The sequence below is a fragment of the Culex quinquefasciatus genome, chromosome 2, assembly GCF_015732765.1.
Source record: "Culex quinquefasciatus strain JHB chromosome 2, VPISU_Cqui_1.0_pri_paternal, whole genome shotgun sequence".
Lineage (NCBI taxonomy): Eukaryota > Metazoa > Arthropoda > Insecta > Diptera > Culicidae > Culex > Culex quinquefasciatus.
Genome location: NC_051862.1, coordinates 152,100,583 through 152,128,464, shown reverse-complemented (window position 1 = coordinate 152,128,464; position 27,882 = coordinate 152,100,583). Strand labels below are relative to the sequence as shown.

General features: G+C 43.0%; 1 protein-coding gene and 1 long non-coding RNA gene across 4 annotated transcripts; one reads left to right on the top strand and one right to left on the bottom strand.

The window, feature by feature from the left end:
• On the top strand, positions 1-25,418 carry LOC6041631 (exportin-1). Of its 3 annotated transcripts, XM_038251549.1 has the most exons (9): positions 1-158; positions 12,004-12,347; positions 12,540-14,152; positions 17,115-17,404; positions 17,477-17,578; positions 17,641-18,018; positions 18,083-18,415; positions 23,102-23,467; positions 23,526-25,418. In XM_038251549.1, exons 3-9 carry the CDS (start codon positions 12,610-12,612, stop codon positions 23,673-23,675), a joined length of 3,162 nt encoding a protein of 1,053 aa, XP_038107477.1. In that variant the 5' UTR covers positions 1-158; positions 12,004-12,347; positions 12,540-12,609; the 3' UTR covers positions 23,676-25,418. The 3 variants fall into 3 exon arrangements, with proteins under 3 accessions (XP_038107477.1, XP_038107478.1, XP_001850861.1); XM_038251550.1 differs by lacking the exons at positions 23,102-23,467; positions 23,526-25,418 and adding an exon at positions 18,549-18,658; XM_001850809.2 differs by lacking the exons at positions 1-158; positions 12,004-12,347 and having other exon boundaries at positions 12,374-14,152.
• Positions 24,455-27,689, bottom strand: LOC119766614. Its single transcript, XR_005277011.1, has 2 exons — positions 27,551-27,689; positions 24,455-27,455 (listed from the first exon to the last, which is right to left on the bottom strand). It is a non-coding gene; the product is annotated as an uncharacterized LOC119766614 (long non-coding RNA).
• Between the last annotated feature and the right edge of the window lie 193 nt (positions 27,690-27,882).

The following is a 27,882-nucleotide window of genomic DNA, read 5'->3' as shown; positions in this document are numbered from 1 at the left end:
TCGCAGGCCAGCCAGTTGTTCTTCGATTCGATTTCCAAACGGCAGCAGCCTCATCGCGCGTGAAACGAAACGAAGAAAAAAGAGATGTGAGCTCGGTTTTCTCGAATGAGAGTGTGAGTGAGAGTGAATGCGTTGTTGACTTTGTCACGAGCGAAAAAGTAAGCGATTTTTGCGGGCGTTTTCCGCCGTGAATTCGGCGCCGGAAGTGACCAAAAGTGTGCGCACCGCGTTCGGGAGGTCGCGCCGCGTGCGGGTGTGGTGCAGATTGCCGGAAGTGCTGCCCGGGAAGGGGCCCCCAAGTGTGGTGAAAAATGTGCTGCTTCAATGTCTGTCATCGTCTCTTCATCTTTTTTTCCCTCCTGCGCGAGCATGGAAATTTCCCAGCGTGAAAAGTGCCCGTTAGGTTCGCAAAACACAAGTGGAACCACCTTCCGTGGCCGGAAGTGCCCGCACCAACCTCCGGAAACCCATCCGACGGCATGTAATACGTAATTGCGTCCTTTTTTTCTGCGTTTCTCCTGCGATTTTTTTCGGACTTCTCACTTCCCACCAAACGGTTCGCGCTCACTGCTCACCCTCCGTGAGTGAGTGAGCGAAACAGCTCACCTCCCGCGAGGAGCGCAACGGCGGCGGAGTTCCGACGGATGATGGCAAAAGGAATCTGCGCCAAGAAAGAGAGAGGGAGAGAAAGGCGAATGTAGGTTAGGTTTTGCGAGACATCTTTTTGGGGTTTCTTCTCGTCTTTTTCTTCCTGGTGTCATCCAGCCAGTGAGTTTGGGCCAGGGTTGCCAGATTAGTGGGGTTGTTTATTGTTTTGGTTGACGTCAAACGGGCGCGCGGCAGAGGGGTTGGACAGTTGTGGTAAGTTGAGGCGAGAGGGATGTTGCAAAATCTGCAAAGTGTGCTTAATGAATGGTGTTGGGAAAGTTTTGCTTGAAGGTTTTTTGTTTGTCAAGAATTTTCTGGAAAAGAAAAGTTAGTTTGTAAGGAACAATGAGTTAGATAAATAGGATAGGGTTTTTTACTGTGCTAGTATTATGACATTGCTGTTTAGTTATAAAAAATAGAAGTTTTTTCGCGCAATAACCGGAATGGCGTTGAATAACTTAGTTCATGTTAGTTTAATTTATGTAGAGGTACTAGAAATTCAGTAATAATTATTTTTATGAGTAAGCGCTAGAATTACTTTTAAAGTTTATGCATTCTTGGTACTTGAAGTTCACATCCGTGTTAGGGAAGCTATTTTTCGGTAGACCGTTGTATGTATTCTAGGTACTTGATCTTTTCGTCAATGTAAGGAAAACGCTTAAAAAAATCATTTTGACAAAGAACTTTGTCTTGAAGCTCTATCTGCGGTGTCAATCCAAACATTTAGAGATGTCACGCGTTACCATCGCATGCTTTTGGCATGATATTCTAGGTACTTGAATCTTACGTCCCAAGCAGAGATGATGTCTGCGATGCAACAGTTTTCTTTTGCGTGGAAGCAGCAACATGCCGTGCGATACTATATAAGCTAAAAGATAACCTCTGGGATTTCAGTGCCGATCAGAGATTCATCAAAGCCCCACGTTGATAACATCGACCAACAAAATTTCTGCGCAGGCTCAACTCGAGAGGATGTTCTGGGTCCCCAGAAACAAGTCTGGAGTTTGTTTTTTGAAAAGGTCCCATAAACAAAATTTTCAGTTTTTGCTTTTTGGGTGTTTTTTTTTAATACTCCTGACTCAATGCGGTTTCAAAAACACTCAAAAAGCAAAAACTGGAAATTTTGTTTATTGGACACTTTAAAAAAAAAAAAAAAAAACTCCAGAAGTGCACTTTGCATTTTTCAAAAATATTTATACAGGGCCGAATGGTTTTTCACAAATTTGTATGGAGAATTAGTATTGTTCACTAATCCCATTTTTGGTTGTATACAAGTGCGACATTCGGCCTTGTCTAAATATTTTTGAGAAATTCAAGGTGCACCAAGAAGTGTACGTGTTTCTAGGGACCTCAAAATTCATGCTTCCCCTCGAGTTGAGTCTGCGCGGTAATTTTTTTTGTAGGTCAGTGTAATTTTATAGAGATATCCACGGTTTCTGACACGCACAATACGATGCTGAGTTTATACTATTTTTACGCAGACAAAGGCAAATCGAGTAGAGAAACTCGCCTGTAAAAACCACCTGTTTACCACTTGCTCGTGGTATAACAAATGATACAGCTTATTTTGTTCTTATGAGACTTAAAAAAACTACTGTTAAAACGTAAAACTGCATTTTGCCTTCCTCACCATACTGAGGAAAGGCTATATAGTCACTCGAAAAATTTACTTCTCAATTAGACCTCCTAGACCCACCTTCATGTGTACCTATCGAATCTGAAACAAATTCTGAGCAAATGTCTGTGCGTGTGGGGGGATTTTGATCAAAAAAAAAAAATTGCACTGGATTATCTCGGCGCTGGCTCAACCGATGTTGTCTGTTTTGGTCTCATTCGATCCGTCTTGGGGTCCCATAAGTCGCTATTGAAAAGTATTAAGTTTAGTTAAGTACTTCAAAAGTTATGCTAAAAAAACGTTTTTAACAAAAGTCTGAAAGTTTGTAAAAAGAATGTTTTTTTTTGTAAGGAAACCCGGCATGATATACATTTTTAGAAAGGTTGTCTGGACCTATCATGCGACTTGTCGTTTAATAGGTAATAAAAAGACCTTTCCAACGGGTTCAATAGATTTTGAAGATCTGATAACCCTATCAATAGTTATAAACACTTAAGTATAATTTATGCACTTTTGGAAGGGCGGATCTCAGATATTTTGATAAAAACATTGTCCGAATCTATCATGCGACTTGTTCTTGGATAGGTAATCAAAAGACCTTTCGAACCTTTCATTTTTGTAAATGTCTCTAAGTTTTTTTTTCCTGAATAAAAAAAAAAAAAAAAAAAAAAAACAATCGAGTCCGTTTTGCGATGCTTGTCCGTCGTTTGACCGTATGTTTGACGTGGCTTTTTTCTACTTAGTTAGATTGTAAAATTCAAATATCGCGATCGTCTTTCTTGTTAGTCATGTATTTGATACACATCACAGCCGGGTTTCTTTGTTCTATGATTCGCGATTGTTTCATGGGAAGTTTTGTTCTTAATTGCGTTAGCATAATACAAATTATATTCGACCATTCGTTTCCCGCGAAAATACTTTTTAGCATTATAGCTCGTAAAGCACGGTAACAAATATTGTTTCAACGCGATTGTTCAAGTCCTTCAGATAACTCATAACTCATCAGTAATCAATTGGTCGCTCATCTTATAATAATTTAAAAGTATAAATAGTCTCAGGTCAACTTCACGTAAATATGTTACGCTGAGTATAATATTTCACCTTTTAATTACACATAATTTTGATTCTATCTTTCCACAGCCGGCTGTATAAGATTGAATCATTTATGCTAAACTCAACAGCAAATAAACGGGAATAGTCTCATCCGCAGCATCCGATTGTTTGCCTTGAGAATAATACACCACCCTATTAAACGAAATTAATTGATTATTGGGTCACATCATCATCTTCTATGATGAATCCTGGCCATTACCCTTTCCCACTAACAAAATCCCAAGTAGAAGTAGTTTTCCGGCACACGCGGGGGTGTGGATATCGTATAGAACCCACCCTTGGTAGCAGCCTGTGCTAACTAACATTCCCGTCCCATTCCCTCGAGATCTACAAACTGACATGGCGGGCGCCGTTGGTGGCCAATGACTGTTACCTATTTGTTCCAGATCTAGTTTTGATGATCTTGATGTTTTATCTTTTCAGCGCATTCATGCATGCTGTTGATAAGAGAAACATCATTAGATCGTTGAATCCTTTGAGTGGTAGTGCTGATAGGATATTACGGTCCTGTTCAGCAACGGAGAAGGACAACCATGGGTGGTCTCTCATGCTCATGCTCATGCTGCTAAGTTTTTTTTTCCTGAATAATCCTCAGTAATACCTATTAATTCGCCGAATACACCAAACCGATCACAATCCTTCAAAAGATACAGGTTTTCGAACTTTTCCGTAACCTTTTTGTATGGAAAGCTGCCTAAATTGCATATTTTTTGCCGGAAGATACTAAATTATTTTTTTTTTCGTGTTGGGATTTTATTCTAATCAAATACCTATATTCGCCATATGGAGAGTTTGTTGCTCGATTAAAGCTCAAAAAAAAAACAATTTAGGCCATAATCTTACGAGCAACAGCACCACCCCGATATGAAATTGCTTCCAACTACCGGCAACATGTTATTTTAAACATGGTTTAGCCACTGACTTGAAAAATAATCCATGAACATGTAATTCCGAAGTAACATTTCAATAGGGCGAATCTGCGTTTGTAAACAAGCAGTCTATCCCTTTTGCTCAAGTGACAGTTCACGTCAAGTAAGACAGGGATAGACTGCTTGTTTACAAACGCAGATACGCCCTATTGAACTGTTACTGCGGAATTAATTAGCAAGCGCTATCAAAAAAACAAACGCGCCGAGTCACTTAACGTATATTCCTATTCAAATCGAAAGCTAACTAAAGCCGAGCGAGAAGCGAAGGCTAATAAAGAACAAAGGCTGGCCACCAACACTACCAGCAGCGCCTGTTGGAAGTGAGCCAGTGAGGCCAGGAAACTTTTTCTACAAATGCCAGAAATGGCAGCATTAAGCCTACACAAAAGACGCTAGAAGAAAAAGAACTCAGCCGATAATAGAAAAATGGGCGGGGAATACACTTGGGATTTTTTTCTATATGCTTGTAAGGCTAGTACAAATATTTTTAAAAGTTTTTGTCGAGCCCAAAAATAACTAAAATATAGACAAACTGATGTTACAACAAGTTTATTGACCGCATTACAATCAATTAACTTGCTTTTCATTAGTTCTGACTGTTTCAAACTTATTTGTCAAAAAACTATTGATTTTACCGCACTTTGAAAAATGAACCTTCAAGAAATTTTGTTCTCCTCATCCACCATTTTGAAAAAGCAGTGAAAGATATCAAACAAGTTAAAATTTCAAATTCAATGGTTAAATGGCATTTTTTGCAATCAAATTTACAACTCCAATACTTCAAACTTACACGAAATTTTCCGAGGATACCTAATGTGGGACCATCCATAAACCACATAAACACTTTTTTTTTTTGGTAATCTCATCTCATTGGTATCTCAATATCATCTCATTTTTCATACAAAAAAAAATTTTTTTTGTATGGAGCGTGGTCAACCGTTTGCGTTTTCTTACCTCAAAAGCCAAAAATATTGACAAAATAGATCTGCAAGCCTTTGATCGGAGAGGAGTTTTTTCATAAATCTGCTCCTTCCGTTGTCCCGTCACGCAGGGAAATGGCTGGCAAAAACTCAAATTTTAACCAATTCGTTCAGTTCAAGGAGTAAAAGATTTGTTTTTCAATTTGTGATAATGCGTAGAAGAGCAAAAGTTTAAAAAAATCAAAAGTTCAATTTTACGATGTTGTCCCGTCACGCTACATTTTCATTTCAGGAGAAGCACGGGAACTATATGTTTCATTCTACATGACATTTCTTTGAAGGAAAGTCAATTATCTTTCCGAATATGTAATAACATTGGGGGGTTTCCTCTTTTATTTTGCTACTTCAGCCAGAACGCTGAAAAAAACTTGGGATTTTTTTTGAAAAGGAGCCGAAGAATCGGTCATCAGAAAAACTCAAACCAATTCTGGATGTCTATGGCACATTTTGAAGTGCTTCAAAAGACCTTTCGAATTTATCTAAATGAGTTGGAATTGATGAAGTTTTACGGAAATGCGAGCACCTCGGTACGATCTCTAGAACATACCGAGCAATATTTACAAATCATAAGTAAATTTCAAGGAACACTCCAGATTATCCAGCATAATTTAGAAACGACCTTTTATTAGGCTAAAATGGGTATATTTCCCCCTAATTAATATGGCGATCTGCCTTTCAAGCAGACGATCAGGGATCGAATCCCGCCCGGTCACCTCGTTACCGATTTTTCGGTGGCAAACTAGACCCCCTTGCTCCCGCTGGGAGCACCAGAACCCCGGTAATTAATTACCAAAACCACCACGCACGCCGCTCCCCCCGCTAGAACCAGATAGTGGTGGTTGAGTGCAAACAGGACGGGAAGATGTCCAATCAACAACACCACAACGCGTTGAGGAAGGAAGGAAGACTCTTCCAAAAAGACTCCCCTGGAGATCATCATCATCCATCATGAACAAGAACAATACATCTTGAGATCTATAAATAGACACACAGCTCCGTGATGGCAAGACCGATTGAGCCAGTTAGGGTTAAGATAGAGGACAGAGAATAAAAAAAAAATGCGACCAACTGTCACAAGTGACTCATCCGCCGACGTGCCTTCTGAGCTGCGATGCTACCAAAAGGGATATTTTGCGAATATTTACAAAAACTCGATATCGAATCGTCAATCATAGCTGAAAATGTCAGGGGTCCTGACGCAAAAATCGGCGACGCATACACGATTTTTTCAGATCCATTCACAGAACCGCAAAACCGTGACATAAACAAACCCGACTCAGTCGTGAGTGCCCTAGCTCACTGAGCAGCTGCAATGCGAGGCAGTAGTCGACCAACGCTCATTCGACGTTGCACGCACACACATAAAGAAGCAAGTTTTTACACAAAAAGTTGGTATTTATGCGTGGAAATGTAATTTTGAATACAAGTTATGGTTGTTTTAAGTGTTTTGCACAGTCTAGAACCATTCAATTGTTTAAAAATAGTCAAAATAGTGTTTAAAGAGGATTTTACGAGTCAGTCATACGACACGAATTGAGTGAGTGTAGCTCATTTTTTCACGTCTCTCATTCTCCAGCAGCCGACCGGCACGAGTCAGGCGGCAGTGGTTGAACGGACACAGTAGGCTTACAGTCCGATGCTAGCAGTGAACTGACATTTTGGTTTGCTTCATGTGTACGCTGGGTTGGAAACATTTTGCAGGCCTGTCGTCAATAGTGCCAAACGCCAAACCATCAGCATGAAACGTGAATGAGCCTCCACCACGGACAGAGTATACGTGAGACGCTGGTGGTGGTCCCGATGCTGGAATTCTGTGTGTGGCTTTGTTTCTTTTTTCTTTTTCGCGGGGGAGATACACAACATTACACACAGAGCATAACAGCCGCAGCAGCACTATGGCATGGCCAACGGTGAACGATGAGAACTGTTGGAGGAATGGTTCCATTCAGCAAGAGCAGCGCCTTTACAGAGTTAGAGACGTGACAGAATTCCGTACTGGAAAGAAGGGAAAAGAGAGTGAAAAGTTGCGATGGATTTTTCTGCGCCTACTCTTGCTGTGTATACTATTCAGCGCCAAGTTCCCACACCACGAGGAGAGGGTAACGGAAGGGTTTACCTTCATGACCCCGACGCCGTAGCGGTACGCTACGCCATGTTCGTCGGTCGAGCATAGTTCAACGCTTCACTGGTTGAACCCTTGGAACGGAACAAAGTATGAATGAACAGCTGCAACCAACCTGCCGCCTCCAACGGATGATTGTGTTCGCTCGAAGGCCAAGGTTGTGCGCGTCAGGCTTCGCGTTGCGTCAACGGAATGCTTCTGGAAGGATTATCCAAAAACATCGAAGGAGGCATTCCCAAAGGACACTAAACCGTGACATGACCTGCTATGGGAATGACGCATACCAGAACATGCGATGGCACGCCATTTATACTCGCACACAAATCGTGCATTTGTGTGTGTCGTCCTCCTCCTCCTCACACGAAAAGTCTGCCAACCCGCGACCAAAAGTGAGAAGCGAAAAGCAGCGTGACGGAGAGATGAGTCGTGATGAAAAGTGTGGCGAGGAAAGATGAGAATGACGGAAGCGCGCGGAAGCAATCGAAATGTTGAACTTTTTTTTCTTATTTCTGGAAGCTCCCAGTGGACCACCGCGGTCGTGGACCATTCGTCCAAGTGGAAAAAGGGTAGTTGAAGAAGGTAAAGAGTCGGCGAAGCAGCGCAAATATTGACCCTCCGTTCCTCACCCTGAACAAGTGTGGGTGATCGAGATGCTGGGTGCTAAGTATAAACATAATAAACAGAACGATGTGTTTTCGTGGAGAATGTAGCAGTACATTTTGGAGCTTATCGTTGACATTTGGCACTGCCGGGAGCAATTGGGGCTATAATTATCGACTGTAGTGAATCGGTTCCGTGAGTCACGCGCACGATAAATGGGGGTGGGTTACAGGAATGAACAGGACTACACGGGTTAGGTTCAGTTGTTGCTCAAGTTCAGGTTCTGATGTAAGGCTAGGTAGAACATTGGGAAATCTTATAGTTTTATTGCGGAATTGAAAGGTATAGTGAAGCACAAAAACAGCAGGAAATAATTATTTATTGGTAAATAGATTTAAAATTATCAGAAAAAAAGCTTTACTATCAAAATAATTCAAATGTTGAGAATTTGCTAGCAAAATTAGCGCTATCCGACGAAAAGGTCAAGTACCTAGAATGCATAAAATTGGTCACTGGAAAAAAAAATGAGCGCTTCCCTAACACGGATGTGAACTTCAAGTACTTAGAATGCAAGAACTTCGACGATGTTTGGAGACAATCAGAGTTACAAGAAGTTTGGATTCGTACAGGTATGTTATATGAGGAGAAGAGGAGTTTTGAAACGTGGTCAAACCAGTGCTGGAACTGGATGGAATGAGAACTATGGCATTGTTTGGAGACAAGCAAAGTTGCATTAAGTTAGTGTTGTATTTCGTGAGAGCTAATTTATTTACTTCTTGTTTGTTCGAGTGTCAGAAGTAGAATGGTGAATTAATGCTTGAATGATTGATGGTTGCTTCGATTGCTTGAATGGGTTGCTTCGTTAGTCCAGGGTGTGCAACATCTCCCCCTTAAGACCAGCACAGGGTGCGACTTGGTGCGATCCAGATCGCTCGCCATCTTCAAGCGGTGAGATATTGGGAACAGTACCAGCGGAGATGTTCTTCGTGCCATGCCGTGGATTCGGACGGGCTGGAAGCTGCATCGGTCGGACCTAGACCTGTTTTCATGTTTGCCTCCCCTTGCGATTTGACTGCAAGAGAACGCTGCTGCTTGACGCGGTTAACCTTTCCAGTGACGCTGCTGCATACTGCTGACATCGGGGTGTACCACAGCTCAAAAAGCTCGATCCAGTCGAGACCGAAAAGGTTGATCTGCTTGTCAGTCACATAGAAAGTTCCGGTTCTGGTGACGCCTCCGAGTGTGACTTGGCATCGAAGCTCACCGAGTAGGGACAGTGACTTACCAGAGGCTGTTCTGGCAATCTGCTTGGTGGGAGACAGCGGCGGTGAATCCATGTTGTCGCACCACTGCTTCCGCGAGATCACTGTGATGTCCGAGCCGGTGTCGAACTGTAGAGATGCTTGGGAACCGTTGATGCTCACCGTCAGGAACTTACGCTTCGAGGTAGAGTTGACCCAGTTGGCGGCATACAGGCTGTTGACGTTCGTCTGCTGCTTGTTCTTGGACTTCTTGGGCACGCAGCTGCAGTAACCTTCCTTGTGGCCGGTCTGCATGCAGTCCTGGCAGACGTGCTGTTTGTAGGCGCAGTCTCGAACGAAATGCATGTCGCCACAGCACCAGCAGGGTGATGGTGGTAGGACGGACTGTGTTTTCGTTGACTGGCTGTCGCTGGAGCTGGAACACGTCGTCAATGTTGTATTTCGTGAGAGCTAATTTATTTACTTCTTGTTTGTTCGAGTGTCAGAAGTAGAATGGTGAATTAATGCTTGAATGATTGATGGTTGCTTCGATTGCTTGAATGGGTTGCTTCGTTAGTCCAGGGTGTGCAACAGTTAGTTAGAAGCGATTTGATCACTTTGGAAAGGTTCGTCAATTTGGATTCGTCCAGATATGTTTGAGTTTTGGAACGTGGTCAAACCAGCGCTGGAACTGGATGAAATGAGAACTATGGCATTGTTTGGAGACAATCAGATTTGCATTGAGTTAGGAGCGATTTGATCACTTTGGAAAGTTAGTCAATTTGGATTTGTCCAGATATGTTGCATGAGAAGAAGGGAATTTGGGACGTAATAAAGCCAACTCTGGAACTGGATAGAATGAGAACTACGACAATGTTCTAAGACAATCAGAGTTGCATGAAGTTTGGATTCGTCCAGTTATGTTATATGAGAAGAAGAGTTTTGGAACGTGAACTGGAATGAGAACTATGTAATTGTTTGAAGACAATCAGAGTTGCATTGAGTTAGGAGCGATTTGATCACTTTGGAAAAGTTCGTCAATTTCAGGGTTGTTACGGGAAAGTCGAAAAAAAATCCGCGCCGACCGAAACCTCAATTTGGGCGAAATGCACGCCATTTAAAAAAAATCGCGACCAACATTCAAGAAATGTTATTTCCAAAGAAAAAAACTAATACAGAAAGTATTTGAAAAAAAATTAACTCGTTTGAAGGAATGAAAGCAACAAATCCTTTTAAAAAAACACCTCGAGAGAAGTCAAGCAAAATGTCACAAAAAAAAATCTTTTTGCAAATCAGAGGGACACAACAATAATTTTGACCAATATAAACAAAATAGAAAATTATAAACCAATATAAACAAAATTTAAAAATCTAATAAATGAAATTTAACTTCAAAAATATAAGCTCAAAAAAACCAAAATCTAAAATTTAAATATGACTAAATTTAAGATTTCAAAATTCTAAAAAATCTAAATCTATGAATTCTAATACAGATTGTATTCTAAATTCCTCACTATAATTTCATTCCGAAACAAACTACATTTCCAATATTTGAAATATTTTCTTCTTAAAATTTAAGAATTTAAAAAATTTAAGGATTTAAGAATTTAAGATTTTAAGATTTAAAGAATTTAAGAATTTAAGAACTTAAGAATTTAAGAATTTAGGAATTTAAGAATCTAAGAATTTAAATTTTATTTGAGATTTGTGAGAATTCGGTTTTTTTTTGTTTGCAATTTTTTTTTAAATTTAATATTTTTTGATTTTCAAATTTAGATTTTTTATATTTTGATTTTTTTTATTTTGATTTTTTTTAATTTTAAATTTTTCTTTAAATTTTGAATTTTTGATTCTTTAGTTTTTTGGAGTTTTGAATTTCAGATTTTTAAAATTCTGAATTTAGAAATTTCGGATTTTTTAAATTAGAATTTTAGAAATTCGAAAAATTTTTAATCAGAATTTTAAAAGTCTTGATTAAAAAAAACTATTAAAATATAAAAAAAGTATCGAATTTTAAAAATTTTAATTTTGAATGATGGAGCATTAATTTTTCAATGTTCTGATCTTTTTATTTTCCGCTAAGAATGTTTAAATTTAGAAAAATATTTCTACGGGTAAATCCCATCTAAAATTCAAAGTCAAATTGAATATACCCACAATAAAATTAAAAATAAATAAGGTTAAAAAACATTACACTAAACTCAAAGAAATTACATATTCAGAGCCGATATATTAAGAAATGAGTTAAGTGTAGTAATAATTTTATTTAAGAAATTCTCAACCATACATTTAAAAATTAATCTCTACATAATCTTCATCTTAATTTTTCGACGGTTCGTATTGAGAAAATACAAACATTTCCAGAAAAAAAATCTACGAATAAGAAATTGAAATTGCACTCAATGGAAATTCTCACAAATTCTCGTATTTCATGATAATATTTTTCTTAATAACTTGAAAGTAATTCTATCAAAATTGCCATCCGCGCCTGAGCAAAATTAGTCAGCAAATCCGCGCCGTCCGTAACAACCCTGTATATAATATGAGAAGAATCCTACACTGAGGTATTAAAAGTTGACGTCGGTGTTCGGGAAACGCTCATTCCTCGAAACAGACATTGAAGCAGCGCAGCATCACGCATCACCCCGGATCAGCACGCGGCAATCGGTATCAACTCGTATCATTTGAACCCCCTTTATACCCCAGTTACAAAAAAAAAACAACGGTATTGATTGTTTCTCTCCTCTTCCCGCAGGATTGTTGAATGTTGATGCGTTTGGTATACCTGAGATCGATACAAAATCCAGCAGCAGTGTGAACAGACACACCAGAGGGCAGCAGCAACAGTGAACTACGACCAACTTCAGCACCCCCATCTAGCGTGTGTGTGCGTGTGTGACGGAATCCCGGATGTTCCATCTCTGACGGGGTGGCAGCTCGTCGCGCGAAAACCGTGTGGTGTGTGCGAGAGATTTTTGAATGCATTTGCGAGTCCTTGGTTGCGCGAGCGAAAGTGGTTTTGGTCCGTGATATTTATTGGTGGAGAGCGAGCGAGAGTGAAACCGGAAGCGGCGGTCGCAGCGGAAGAGGACATTCAATGTAAGCGCGCAACCCAAACCCAACCAACCGTCGTCTGCCAGAGAGAGAGAGGTAGAGAGTGCCCGAGAGCGAGCGAGCGCGAACGTGCGAGTGATTGATTCTGTGGAACGAGTGCGACAAGTCAAAAGTGATAGCGCGTGTGAAACGGAAGTTCGTTTTTGTAATTGTGTACCCATTTGATATCTGTCCTAGCTATTTTTGTGAGGATAACAACGAGGGATAGAGGCAGCTAAAGAGAGAACGAGCGAGAAAAAAAAACACGATGTCGGTCGTAATGATTCGTATGGAGGAAGCCAACAAGCTGCTGGACTTTTCCCAGAAGCTGGATATTGGCCTGCTGGACAGTGTGGTGAACTGTTTGTACAACAGTACCGGAGAGCAGCTCCGGTTGGCGCAGAATGTCCTGACGACGCTGAAGGAACACCCGGACGCGTGGACGCGGGTGGACAGCATTCTGGAGTTTTCGCAGAACCAGCAGACCAAGTTCTACGCCCTGCAGATCCTCGAGGAGGTCATCAAGACCCGCTGGAAAATTCTGCCCCGAAATCAGTGCGAAGGCATCAAGAAGTACGTCGTGGGGCTGATCATCAAGACGTCCCAGGATGCGACGGTGATGGAGGCGAACAAAGTTTACCTGAACAAGCTGAACATCATCCTGGTGCAGATACTGAAGCGCGAATGGCCAAACAACTGGGAGACGTTCATCAGCGATATCGTGGGCGCGTCCAAGACGAACGAAACGCTCTGTCACAACAACATGATCATCCTGAAGCTGCTCAGCGAGGAGGTGTTTGACTTTTCCTCCGGCCAGATCACGCAGACCAAGGCCAAGCATCTGAAGGACACGATGTGCTCGGAGTTCTCGCAGGTGTTCCAGCTGTGTCAGTTTGTGCTGGAGAACTCGCTGAACGCACCGTTGATTTCCGCCACGCTGGAAACGTTGCTAAAGTTTTTGAACTGGATCCCGCTGGGATACATTTTCGAGACAAAGCTGATCGACATGCTGGTCTGCCGCTTCCTGACGATACCGATGTTCCGTAACATCACGCTCAAATGTCTCTCGGAAATTGCCGGTCTGCAGCTGGCCAACTACGGACACATCTTCGTAGCAATGTTCAAGCAGACGATGGAACAGTTCGACAACATGATCCCGGCCTGCACCAACATGAACCAGATCTACGCGAACGGCTCGGACGACGAACAGTGCTTCGTCCAGAACCTGGCCATGTTCCTGTGCACCTTCCTGCGGGTACACTCGGCGCTGGTCGAGAAGCGGGAAACCATGGACACGGTGCTCAAGGCCCTCGACTACCTGGTGATGATCTCCGAGGTCGAGGACGTCGAGATCTTCAAAATCTGCCTCGAGTACTGGAACAGCCTTGCCTCGGACCTGTACAAAGACTCGTACAGCACCAGCCAGCGGCGCTCGTTCTACGCCAAGATTCTGTCCAAGGTGCGCTACATCATGATCTCGCGGATGGCCAAACCCGAGGAGGTGCTGGTCGTCGAGAACGAGAACGGCGAAGTCGTGCGCGAGTTCATGAAAGACACCAACAGTATTAATCTGTACAAGAACATGCGCGAAACGCTCGTCTATCTGACCCATCTGGATTACGCCGACACCGAGCGTATCATGACGGAGAAGCTGTGCCACCAGGTCAACGGGACCGAGTTCTCCTGGAAGAACCTCAACACGCTGTGCTGGGCCATCGGCTCGATCTCCGGCTCGTTCTTCGAGGACGACGAGAAGCGGTTTCTGGTGACGGTCATCAAGGAGCTGCTCGGGCTGTGCGAGCACAAGAAGGGTGAGTCTACCAAATCAAACTTTAGACTTTAGTCCAACATTTTTTCGAGGCATCTTGGAGAGGGGTTATTCCTAACAATGGCCAGCCCCACTGTGTCTATTTAACCGCAAAAATAATTTGTTGATATGGAATGAAGTAGAATTACTTTCAACATCCTTCTTTTCTAAACGGCCAGGCCACTGCGTAAAGTATGCCGCAAAGATCTGGGACCCTCGAGGATGGGACATTTTATTTCCACAAATGCGTGGACACTTTTTTGGAAAAATCTATCCCAAAAGCTATCTAAAAAAATAAAATTTGAATTGAAAAAATAAAAAACTCACTATTTTTTTAACTTTTAAATATTTTTTTTTATTTTTGATTGTTGAGCTTTTGTTTTTTTCAAGTTTCAAATTTAAAAATTATCTAAAATTTATTTAAAAAAACAATAATTCTTAATCTCAAAATTTTATAATTTCCAATTGTGGATTTAGAAATTTCTCAATTTAAGATATTTTTTTTCAGTTTCAGAAATATCCTTTTCAGTTCCCAACTTACTAAATCGATGCCTCTATGCTCTCTTGTACTAAGCTTGCTGGTTTTTCTATCTAGTTAGCATAAGAGGCATCAAAATTTGTAAGTTTTATTGGTCTTTTTTAAAATAAAAATAAAGAATTTAGGATTTCCTTTATAAACAAAATTACAATTTTTTGTCGTTTTCTACGACTTTGCAAATTTTTTTTTTTGCGTCTTTCAGAATTTCAGTTTTGATTTGGATGAAACTTCAGCCTGTATATTCAAATGACGATATCCCGGAAAATATTCAATGTTAAAAATTGAAACTTTTACAAAATTTTCTGATCTCTGCAATAAAAAAAAAATCAAAATGAAGCCTAATTTTTAAAAAGGTCTAAAAATAAATAAATATGCTTATTTTACAGTTTAGACCAAATTATAATTTTTTTTAAATATTTTTATTTAAAAAATCACAAAACTTTAAGTTTACCGATAAACAATATGTTTATGAAGTTTGCTGTAAAGGAAACAGAAAACAGGAAAACAACTCGCTAGAAACCTGTTACTATAACTTTCAATTTTTAACATTGAAAATCGCCAATATTTTCCACAATATCGTCCGTTGAAAATAACAAGCTAATTAGATGACACTTATCGAAATTCATTTTCATCAAGTTGAATTCTTTGTGAGGCTGTATCTGAAATTGATTGTCCGATTTTTGAAGAAAATTATAGAGAATTTTCTCAACCTTTAAAAATTGTTTTCAGGTGCTTTCCTCTCAAGAATTATTTTTTAAACACAAAAAAAACCTTAATCTAATCTAATCTAATCGAATCGATCACAAGCGCAGCCAGTCCAAAGAAAGCATCCGGGAAGAACTTATGGTTAGATTACGCCTCAAGTTCTTTCTTGTCATTATTAATGATTGCAGTACTTTCGAGAACCCCCGAAATGTATTACACTCACTAAAGCGGCCCGGCCTACTGCGTTGCATTAACCGCAAGAGACAGATTCTATGAACTGAACCCACATTTCATGGAATCATCAGGGGAAGTAGAAGAAGTGAGGACATACCGTACCAACCACTTCGAGTTGTTTATAGAATATGGTGTGTAGTGTGTGTAGGGGAATCGTTGGGAAAGGGATTGTTGTATTATATATAGTAAATGACCTTGTGACATTAATTCACCACTACGGATTAATTCACTTAAGGGGTGTCAACCCCTCGGTGGCCGAGTGACTAGAGCATCTGACTACCAATCCAAAGGTGTGAGTTCGAATCCCACCTGATTCCATGCGTTTTTTTGTTCATATTCAAAGTTCAATTATAGTTGAATAATTTCAAGGAGACCGGTCGGGAATCGAACCCGGAACCTTCCGCTCATGAGGCGGGAGCCGTAGCCATTAAGCCACGGGCCGGTCCCTTTAAACACAAAAAAAAAATCTTAAAAAAAAAACAAAATTTAGTATACCCTAATTAAAGTAGCTATACTTGAAAACGGTACATTTTAATTAAAAAAAAGGTAAAATACTTTTCGATTGCAAATTTGATTTTGCTTTTAAAAATGATGTTCAACAAAAAAAAATTAAAAGAAAAACAGATTTTGCACCATCAAGGAGCTATTACACTACGGCAAACAAACAATTAAACTCGCACTTTTTGACAGTTTGGCTGGATTTGTTTATACAAACGTCAGCCTACATACATTTTGCCTTGTTTGCGAGTTTGGCAAACTGTCAAACTCGAAAAAGTGCTAGTTTGTTTGTTTGCGATAGTGTAATGGCTCCTTCACTGGCTCAAGAAAGTCCAAAACATATTAATTTTTCTTATATGTTTTGAAATGCGTGATGGTGCAAAATCTGGTTTAGGAGATATGATTTCTTGAAAAAAAATTAAAATAAAAATATCATTGGGAATTCAATTTAAGTCATAAAAAGTAAATTAAAAAAAATAGCAAAAATAAAATTTCCTTGTGCATGGTTTTTTTTTCTTCTGAAAAGTCCTTATCATAAGCTACAATTTTGCCAAAGACACCAAATCGATCAGAAAATCCCTGCTCAAGATACATAAGTTCATACATTTACTTACCCATTTTGACCAGTCCCCAAAATTGTATGGAGACTTGTATAAAAAAAATTCTTTTGACGGAATGCATGGATTTTAATATTTTTTTTAATTTTTAAATTTAGAGCTCTTAAAATTTTTAAATTCTTGAAATTCGATTCGAAATCTCGATAGTAAAGTTTCGATCGTTATTTCTCGATGGTTGATCGAAATCTTGCTCTAGAAGTTTTGATCGTGAGTCGATAAATTACGATCAAGTGCAATATTCACCACGCATAGCACTAAGGACAAACCTATTTATTTTAACCAACTCAGTAGATTTGTAAAAAAAAACAAGATCACGCTCCAATCCGCTAATTCCCGACGCACCTTTCATTCTCTCCCCCTCTCGCCCCTCCCAGGCAAGGACAACAAGGCGATCATCGCGTCCAACATCATGTACGTGGTGGGGCAGTACCCGCGCTTTCTGCGCGCCCACTGGAAGTTCCTGAAGACGGTCGTGAACAAGCTGTTTGAGTTTATGCACGAAACGCACGACGGCGTGCAGGACATGGCGTGCGACACGTTCATCAAGATCGCGCTCAAGTGCCGGCGGCACTTTGTCCAGCTGCAGCCGAACGAGTCGTGCACGTTCATCGAGGAGATCCTCGCCACGATGAGCACGATCATCTGCGACCTGCAGCCGCAGCAGGTGGGTTTTGGAAGCTGGTGGAGGGTGGGGGGTTGGACGGTGTTTATTGATGCGATTGCTTTTCGTTGACAGGTGCACACGTTCTACGAAGCCGTCGGTTACATGATTTCCGCCCAGGTCGATCAGGTTCAGCAGAATATTTTGATCGAAAAGTACATGATGCTGCCGAATCAGGTAACTTTCTCGTACGGTCTTGTCTCTGTTGTTGATCTCTAACGCGAGTTTTTCCCTCGCAGGTTTGGGACGAGATCATCTCGCAGGCCACCAAGAACGTGGACATCCTGAAGGACATGGCCGCCGTCAAGCAGCTCGGCAGCATCCTCAAGACGAACGTACGCGCCTGCAAGGCCCTCGGCCACGCGTACGTGTCCCAGCTGGGGCGCATCTACCTGGACATGCTGAACGTGTACAAAATCATGTCGGAGAACATCACGCAGGCGATCGCGCTGAACGGGCTCGCGATCAACAACCAGCCGCTGATCAAGGCGATGCACGTCGTCAAGAAGGAAACCCTGACGCTCATCTCCGAGTGGGTGTCCAAGTCGAACGACTCGCAAATGGTGATGGAGAACTTCATTCCGCCGCTGCTGGAGACGGTGCTGTTTGACTACCAGGTGAGTGCGCCGCGATCGTGGCCGCCTCCAAGTCCCGCTCTAACCACGATCTTCCCGTCTTCAGCGCACGAAGGTGCCGAACGCGCGCGAACCGCTCGTGCTCAGCACGATGGCCTCGATCGTGAACAAGCTGCAGGCGGTCATCACGCCCGAGATCCCGAAGATCTTCGACGCCGTGTTCGACTGCACGCTGGACATGATCAACAAGAACTTCGAGGACTACCCGCAGCACCGGACCAACTTCTACGAGCTGCTGCAGGCCGTCAACACGCACTGCTTCAAGGCGTTCCTCAGCATTCCGCCGAACCAGTTCAAGCTGGTGTTCGACTCGATCGTGTGGGCGTTCAAGCACACGATGCGTAACGTCGCCGACACCGGCCTCAACATCCTGATGCAGGTAAGACTTGACCGGCCCGGCCCGAACGTGCCACACAGGCCAGGTGTGCGAGAGAGGAGTGGGTATGAGTGTTCCTCTGTGTTTCCTTACAGCTTGCAAAAAGCACTATGATTCTTGTTGGTTTTACTTTCAGTCCCGGTCGTCAGCCCCGGCGATCATCCTTCCGGGGTCGTGGTTGTGTTTTGTGGTCGTGTCTGGTAGTCCTGGCGGTTGATGATCGATGATATATGAGTATTGTGATGATGGATGTTGATGATGATCGATGAGCGAACGAACGAACGACACTGGGAACGACCGCCTAAAGATCTTCTCCTCCTTGTTGCGATCGGTGAGCGCGTTTGGTTTTGCTAAGTGATGATGATCTTGAGTGGGTGGGGTGGGAGCGTGAGGGTGTGTGTGTGTGCGTTGTGCGTGTGTTGTAGTACGGATTGTTCTCCACGAAGCTGAATGCACTGGGCGGCGAATGATTGTGTACGAGCTTCTGTGAGATCATAAGCTCAATGTCTGAAAAAACAAGACTTGAATTGGTGTTGCTGAGTGAGAGACTCAGTTCAATTCCAACCGCGACCAGTTGCAGACAATTTCTATCTATGGGGACTCGAAAGAATTTCCACATAGATAGTGATCGCGCTAAAATAGAGCAGTCCTGTGAGAAGGCTATGCGCTGCAGGCAGCTGAAGGACAACAGGGTCGTCGGAAAAGATCGATTAACCTGAGAGCTCTTCAAATATGGAGGTGAGGGAGTTGTGTGAGGAGCGGATATCGACACGAGAGACACGATTAGTTCCACTACATGGCAACCGTATAACCTTCTTCTAACACAGTCTTCTCTACAAATACACCTGGAGATCACCTAACGACACGTAGACACAAATCGACCATGTACTCATCGATGGTCGGCACTTCTCGGACATAATCGACGTCAGAACGTATCGTGGTGCGTATATCGACTTGGACCACTACCTGATGGTGATCTGTGCTAACCTGTCCCAGGTCCACGAGATCTGGTATCTTCGCCCGTCAATCCGGAGCGGCTCAAGGATCCTGAGGTTGCTACCCAGTACGCGCGGGTACTCGACGCTGCGTTGCCTGACGAGGGTGAGCTCGCTGAAGCCCCTCTGGAGGCCTGCTGGAGCCATTTGGAAGCAGCCATCACCGCAGCGGCATCGAGCGCCATCGGGAACTTGGACCGAGTTCGACGGAACGGCTGGTTCGACGAGGAATGTCAGGCGAATTGGGACGAGAAGAAAGCAGCGCGGGACAAGTGGCTGCTGCGCAACACCCGTGGGAACAAGGAGTCGTACAAACAGTTGCGAAGACAGCAAACAAATCTCTTCCGGGATAAAAAGCTTCGCTTTGGAGAGGTGAAGTGCCAGGACATGGTACAGCTGTATCGCTCTAACGAAACGCGCAAGTTCTACAAGAAACTTAGCCAATCCCGGACTGGCTCCATGCCGCGAGCCGAAATGTTCCGGGATAAGGACGGAGGCATCTTGACGGACGAGCATGTGGTGATCGAAATGTGGAAGCAGCACTTCGACGTACACCTGAACGTCTCAGAGGCGTAGTACCAGGGCAGCGGCGGAAACGACGTCAGCCTTATGGTGGACGGCGAGGACGAGCCAGCACTCACGATGAGGGAAGTTAAGGATGCTATTAAGAAGCTGAAAATAACAAAGCAGCGGGTAAGGATGGTATCGGTGTGGAACTTAGTAAGATGGGCCCGGAAAAGCTGGCGTCTGCACCGGCTAATAGTCAAGGTCTGGGAAACAGAACAGCTACCGGAGGAGTGGAAAAAGGGAGTTAAATGCCCAATCTACAAGGAAGGGAACAAGTTGTAATGTGATAACTATCGAGCCATCACCATTCTCAACGCGGCCTTCAAAATGCTGTATCAGATCATCTTCAGTAGTCTGTGGAGGGGAAATCGACGACGGAAAAAATGAGAACCAGATCCCGACGCACAACCTGTTCATCGATTTCAAAGCCGCGCACGACTCGATCGATCGCGAGGCGATATGGAAGGTCATGTACGAGAACAGCTTTCCCGGGAAGCTGATCAGAATGGTGAAGTCAATGATGGATGAGGCACGGGGCAGCGTGAATATTTCGGGTGCGATGTCCGACCCAAAACGAATCGCGCAAGGGACTGCGACAAGGCGACGGTATCTCCGGGCTCTGTTTCAACATTGGGCTTGAAGGCGTCATGAGATGGACGGGCTTCATCATGCGGGACATGATTATGAACCGGTCCAGTCAATTCATCTGCTATGCCGACGACATGGACATTGTCGGCAGAACGTTCGAGGAGGTGGCTAAGAAGTACACCGAATTGAAGCGGGAAGCGGAGAAAGTTGGATTGAAGGTGAATGTTGCGAAGACGAAATATCTGCCGGCAGGAGGAACCGGCATAGGACCGAGCGTGACGATCGACGGCGACGAGTTCGAGGTTATGGAGCAGTTTGTGTACCTCGGATCATGAGAAATTATCACCAGGAGTCGTGCCGTGCCTATTATTGACCGTACAAGACCTTAAGTGCCCATGATCGCATAAATGTCCCATATGCATTTTCATCACTTTTGAGTTAAGGATGCAGTTTGGTTAAAAATCGTGTGCTCTTTCTAAAGAGCCTATAACATCCAGTACTTTGTTCTAGAAATCGGGAAAAATCCAGTTTTTCCGTCAAAATTTAAAACGTGTGGGACATTTATGCGATCATGGGCAGTTAAGTTCTGGTAACCTTTTCCGACGTACAAAGTGTACCATGTACGAAACGCTGGTAAGATTGCTCGTCCTCTACGGGCACGAAACGTGGACGATGCTCGAAGAGGACCGGCAAGCGCTAGAAGGCCAGCGAAATTTACAATCCGTAGCAAAAATCAAAAACCTTAAAATTTAAGAAAATGCAATTTTCACCGATAGAATATTTTCATATTTATAGATTCTGATTCAGGCCAGCACAACTTTCTACGTATAATGGGGTATCTCGGTTTATAATATTTTGTTCCAGCCACACCGTGAGCAAGTTTCTATCAACAGTTTTTCAAAAAAAAATGTTTTAGAAGCAAAAATCAGCAAATTAGGTGGAATTAGGAGAGAGTGCCTGGCACATATACGAGAATTTCCCCTGGATTTTTTTTCCTGTTTTGTGTGCATCTACAGTGAGTTACTTTGCAGGCCAAGGGTGCATGATACTGATGATACTCGTCGGTTGACACACCCAGGCGAGGAACATCCCGGAAGGAGCCCAACTACATCCGTAGTGCTGTTGGACAAAACAGCATGGCTCTGGTTCCTTGCAAGTGTCCTATTTTCTTACCTCCACGTTGGCTTGGTTTAGTCATCATGATGACAAGGTGTAACCTAGCTGGTGGCCTGTGGAAACGACTCGTAAACCTTTGACCAGCGAGGGTCAGAGTTGAGACGGCTAGAAGAAAGGGGCGCGTGGGAAACGGAAGTAATTTGTGATTGTAGACGGTATTGTTTTGATTCGCAGTATGTTTAGTCAACTGCTGTGGATGTACCTGAGCATCGCAGAACGGGGTTTCTCTTCTTTCCATTTCAACTAACAACTATTTTCTGTTTATTTTGTTTCACTGATTTTCTAAAACGGCTTCTGTTTACTGTCCTTCATTTGATTTCGATTTTACTTATTTGATTCTCTTATTTCTCAACGCTTTTCCACTCTATTTTACCAATTGATGCTGCTGTAACAAACTGTCTGCTTTCCCTTAATTTGGCAGCGATGTCAATTTTGTTTATCATGTGCCTTTTCTTTATTTATCTATTTGAATAATTTCTAATTTCTACTATCTTTCTTTTACTACTGATTCTTTACATAGTATATTTCCTTCACTGTCCATTGCTTTGAAACTTCACCTTTTTCTTAAGCAAGTGAGGTTCGAGCCCTTACTCAATTTATGGAATGACACAAATATTACTATTGTACTTTTGAAAAACTTTTCTAAAATGCTTAGGACCAAAATATTGTAACAAAACACCGCGACAAAAGAAATAGCAACAGATAAACACGACTCAACACTAGGGAAGATATCAGGAGAAAACAATACACAGTAAATAACAATTATTTTTTGAATTCAAACTAAAAATAAAACAGTTTTTGCTTTAATGAAAGTTGATAGGCACACTATAAATGGTTAGGCGCTTATACTTACATCAAACCCTACGTAATGTACCACCCCCGGCCGAGTTAAAATGCGTAACCGGAAAAGAAGGTGTGCATGCCTGGCACGAACACTCAAAGCGTGTTCTAGCGTGCTGCTCGTACTGACTCAGAGCAAGGGTGAGATGTAGGTGTAAGGGCAGTGCGTGTTCGTCGGGAACCTGGTGCATAAGATCGGTCAAGGCCCGTTCTTACACTGAAAATTGCGAATTTCGAATTGCGAATTGGAGTCGCAGATGTATGGAATCAATTTAAATCAGCATTCGTCGCCCAATGCATCAGTTTCTGGAGAACAACCCAGCTTGAAGTGTGATTGTTTTTACCTTACGCATTTGGCTCGTTGTGAAACATCTAAAATTCGAGTGCTTGTGTGCTTGCGTGCGCGTAAATGTGTGTGTGTTGCGTTTTGGTTGTTTTAATTTGGTTTAATCGTTACACGCGTGGCTCTGTTGTGCATTTCTGTGTCGTCCTAACGCTCTCTCCAATTTCCCCCAAACCACAGATGCTCCAGAACCTCGAGCAGCACCCGCAGGCGGCGCAGAGCTTCTACCAGACCTACTTCACGGACATCCTGATGCAGATCTTCTCGGTGGTGACGGACACGTCGCACACGGCCAGCCTGCAGAACCACGCCACCATCCTGGCGTACATGTTCTCGCTGGTGGAGGCGGGCCGGATCACGGTTAGCCTGGGCCCTTCGGCCGACAACGTGCTGAACGTGCAGGAGTACGTGGCGACGCTGCTCAAGTCGGCGTTCAACCACCTGACCGACAACCAGATCAAGATCTTCGTGACGGGGCTGTTCAACCTGGACCAGGACGTGCACGCATTTAAGGAGCATTTGAGGGACTTTTTGATCCAGATTAAGGTGGGTTCGGTATCCGCGTGTGATGTAGAGTTTCGCTGATTTAAAGCAATCTTTTCAGGAGGTCACGGGCGAGGACGACTCCGACCTGTACCTGGAGGAGCGCGAGAACGAGCTGAAGAAGGCGCAGGAGGAGAAGCGACGAGTTCTGATGACGGTGCCTGGTATGATTAACCCGCACGAGCTGCCGGAGGAGATGCAGGACGAGTGAAGCATCGATTGCGATGGTTCGGACGGTGATGAAATGTTGTAGCGAGAGAGAGAGAGACGTGTTGTATTGGAAGGGGTGCGAGGTCGGACAGAATTTGGAAGTGAGCGAGCGCGCGCCCGCGAAGAAAGTGTTTTGAATTTAATCGTTTTTGCGTTCTTTCCTCGTGGTAAAGAAGTTTCCTTTGCGATTTTACAACAACAGTTAAATATAAAAGCGAGAAAACACCTGGAATAAATTCTGAATCTTAAAACCACTCGATAGAGAATATATTCTAACACAAAAAGAAAAACAGCGTAGAATCACACACACTCAATTCACATCTTTATTTCACAGTGCATACGAAAAACAACTACACTCACACAAACTGACGAAGCTGCTAATCAGCCAAAAACAAAACAAAAAACATAGCCAGCAAAACGCAAACCAACAACAACATCAACAAATAAACACAGCCAGAGCAAATCCCAATAGCAAACGGACATCTTCTCCTAGAGGAGAGAGTGCCAATAAATAGTACGAAACAAATCAAGCAAAGTTCGCTAGAATGCGTTCGAAACGAATTCTAGTGTGACGCGCAGCACAGAACAATAGTTGCAGCAGGACAAGGAAGGAACTTTGAAGGTGACGAGGGTAAAGAAAGGTCCCAACTTTTTTTTTATAACTTTTTTTACTACTGCTAATTTATAAGACGAGCGCCCTATTAAAATATTACCCTATATTTGCCGGATTGACGCGTGTTGGTATGAGTTATGTTGATTATTATTATTAATTCTGTCTCATTTTTTTTTTGTAAAACACTTTGCAGCAGCGCGTGTGGTTAGGATTTAGGTACGAGCAGCAGAAAAAAAACAGAGATTTTGTGGTTAGGTTGGCGGTGTTGTATAGAAAGTGATGTTAACTCTATCTTCGTTTCGTTTGTCGAATTTTAGTTTCGTGCGAGTCGTGCGGACAGCGGACTTAAGGGTTGGTTGGATTGACAAAAAAGAAAAAGGGAAGTAAGTCGGTGGAGAGAGCGATAGCGAGAGAGCGTGAGCAAGGATTTTAAGCTGATTGTGGATTAAACAAAAAAAAACTTATTCGTAGAGAAAAACACACCCGTATGGAGCAACAGCAGCAAAGAAACAACAAAATAATGCGAATCGATAGAATGATACGGAAAAAAGCAAACAAAATAGACAGCAAATGAACAGAGAAAGAGAGAGAGAGAGAGCGAGAAAAGCAAACAGAGAGCGTAGTAAGCACTAATAATTTATAAGGGATAAGAATTGCATACTAAAGTAGCGAAAATACATCGTGTAAGAGCGCGCGTGCTGTGTAGAAACAAAACAAAACAAGCCGAGAGAGAGAGAAAGTTTGCTCTTATGTTGAAAACAAAACAAAAAATCTGAAGGTAACAAAAGTGTATGCGTGTTTGAATGTTTGTTTGTTGTGTGAAAATCTTACTTGGAATACATGAATCATTTTGCGCGGAAATTCACCGGAGCTAGAGAAGCCGATTGTGTACATCTTTTCGTTTGTGTTTGTCTTTATTCCTCAGCCAGAAAGAAAGTAACAAAAAAATCGTTTAAACAGAGGTTACAGACAAATTTATGCGCGTGAGAGCACACACGATTGTGGTTTAAATAATTTTGAAGAAACCAGTTACAAATAACAGAGAGAGTAAAAATCGGTTGAAAAACAGAAAAGCGAGAGAAAGGAGAAAAGTGAATAAAGCCAGCATCATTTATTATCTCATGTAGATCGTATACACTGCGTGCATTGGTCTTTTTTTTTCTAAGCAGGTTATTGATGACATCCCAAATTCGTTTTTGCAAAGCATTGACTGGGAGAACACACTTGACAAGGACAATCTCGACGAGGCCGTACAGACCTTCACTAACATTCTGAGCTACGTCATCGACAGGCACGTACCGAAGAAACCTGTTACGAATGCTCGTGTTCCATGGCAAACCAGCGAGCTTAGGAGAGTCAAGGCGGCAAAAAGGTCGGCACTGAAATAATTCTCTAAACATCGGACGTTACCTTTGCATAACTATTACGTGCGACTCAACAGCTGCTACAAAAGGATGAGCAGACAGTGTCACGCCGATCACAAGGTACGTACCCAGAAGAAACTCAAGTCCAACCCGAAAGGATTCTGGCAGTACATCAACGAGCAGCGGAAAGAAATCGGGTTACCGTCATCCACGTTCCTAGGAGAGGAGACAGCATCGAATACGGAGGAGATCTGCCAGCTATTCAGCGCGAAATTTTCGAGCGTGTTCACGTTAGAAGATCTGCAACCAGAACAAGTCACCGCCGCCGCCAGCAATGTCCCTCCCCGTTGCCAAGCTCAAATTGTCCAACAAGACAAGCCCGGACGGAGTCCCATCGATTGTCCTGGAAAAATGCATCGACAGGATCCTGGAGCCTCTACATCTCCTCTTCAATCTATCCCTCTCTAGTGGATCATTTCCGAAGCTCTGGAAGCACGTATCCATGTTTCCGGTACACAAGAAAGGCGATAAACGGAACGTTGACAACTATCGTGGGATATCAACACTGTGCGCCGTTTCGAAACTTTTCGAGCTAGCAGTCATGGCTCCGACACCGACCTGTCGGCAGCGTTCGACAAGCTGAACCACGCCATTGCGATCGCAAAACTGGAAAGGATGGGAATCGGTGGGACTCTCCTTCGTTGGTTCCAGTCCTATCTGGCCGACCGCAAAATCAACGTCAAGATTGGAGACTGCTGCCTCGAGGGCCTTTTCGGGTATCGCACAGGGAAGTCATCTCGGGCCACTTGTCTTCCTGCTATACTACAACGACTGCCTCTCTGGGCTGCGTCTGTCCTACGCAGACGACATGAAGATCTACTTCAAGTGAATAATGCAGCCGACGCTCAAGCCCTCCAACATGAACTGAACATCTTCGCGGACTGGTGTGAAAAAACCGCATGGTCGTCAACCCCATCAAGTGCTCTGTCATTACTTTCTCCAAGAAACGCAACCCAATCAAGTTTGACTACCAGATCTGCGGCACATTAATCCCCCGGAAGAACTGTGTCAAGGACCTCGGCGTGCGTCTTGACACGGAACTCGTATACAAGCCGCACATCTCATTCATGATTTCCAAAGCCTCGCGACAGCTCGGCTTCATATTCCGTGCAGCAAAAGGTTTTACAGATGTCTACTGTTTGAAGGCTCTGTACTGCGCTTTGGTCCGTTCAACGCTGGAGTACTGTTGTGCCGTATGGAGTCCCTACTACGAGAACAGTGCGGTGCGGATTGAGAGTGTGCAGCGAAGATTCATCCGGTTCGCGCTCCGTCGACTCCCCTGGCGGGATCCATTTCATCTGCCTAGTTACAAAAGCCGCTGTAAGCTGATCAACCTTGACACCTTAGCAGTGCGTAGAAATGTTAGCCGTGCACTCGTGATCTCCCACGCTTTGACTTCTCAATTGCAGTGCTCAGCCATTCTTCGAGGACTAGACATGATGGCTCCGCTTCGAACGCTGCGTAACACTCCGTTCTTGCGTGTTCCTGTTCGCCGAACGAACTATGGTATGCATAGCGCGTTGACTGGACTACACAGAGCATTAAATTTTGTAGCTTCTTTGTTTGATTTTAATCTGTCCCGTGACGTAATCAAAAATAAGTGCATGCAGCTGAAGATTTCCGATCCTGGAAACAATTGGAATCAACCCCGGGAAACTAGCATGCATCTTTCCGGACATAGCAAAACCCGGAAAAGTTGGAGGCGGAACTCTAAGGAGAGATGCATGAGATTCTTCTTACGAACCTAAATCGAGTGAATCGGAGAGAAGCAGAAATGATGGCGGCCGTAGGAAGTCTATTAGTCAAGATACAATACAAAAAACACAAGAGGTAGCATACCGGAAGTTTAAGAGCACAAAAATGGTTAGTGACTGGAATAGGTACAAGCGATGCAGAAATGTATACGTGAACCAACACCGGACATCAACGAAATCGTCAATCCAGGTTTTTAAGAGAAGATGGCGTTCGAATGTTGAACGTCCGAAATGTCAAAATCGCGCAGTAGCACCAACATTAGAAAAAAAATGCGGCTGTCATGCCATGGTACACTTTTTTCGTAATGTTGGTACCACTGCGTGATTTTGGCATTTCGGGCGTTCACCATTCGAACGCCATTTTCGCTTAAAAAGCTGGATTAACAACGAAATAAGGGGTTGCGGCGCAGATTCAAA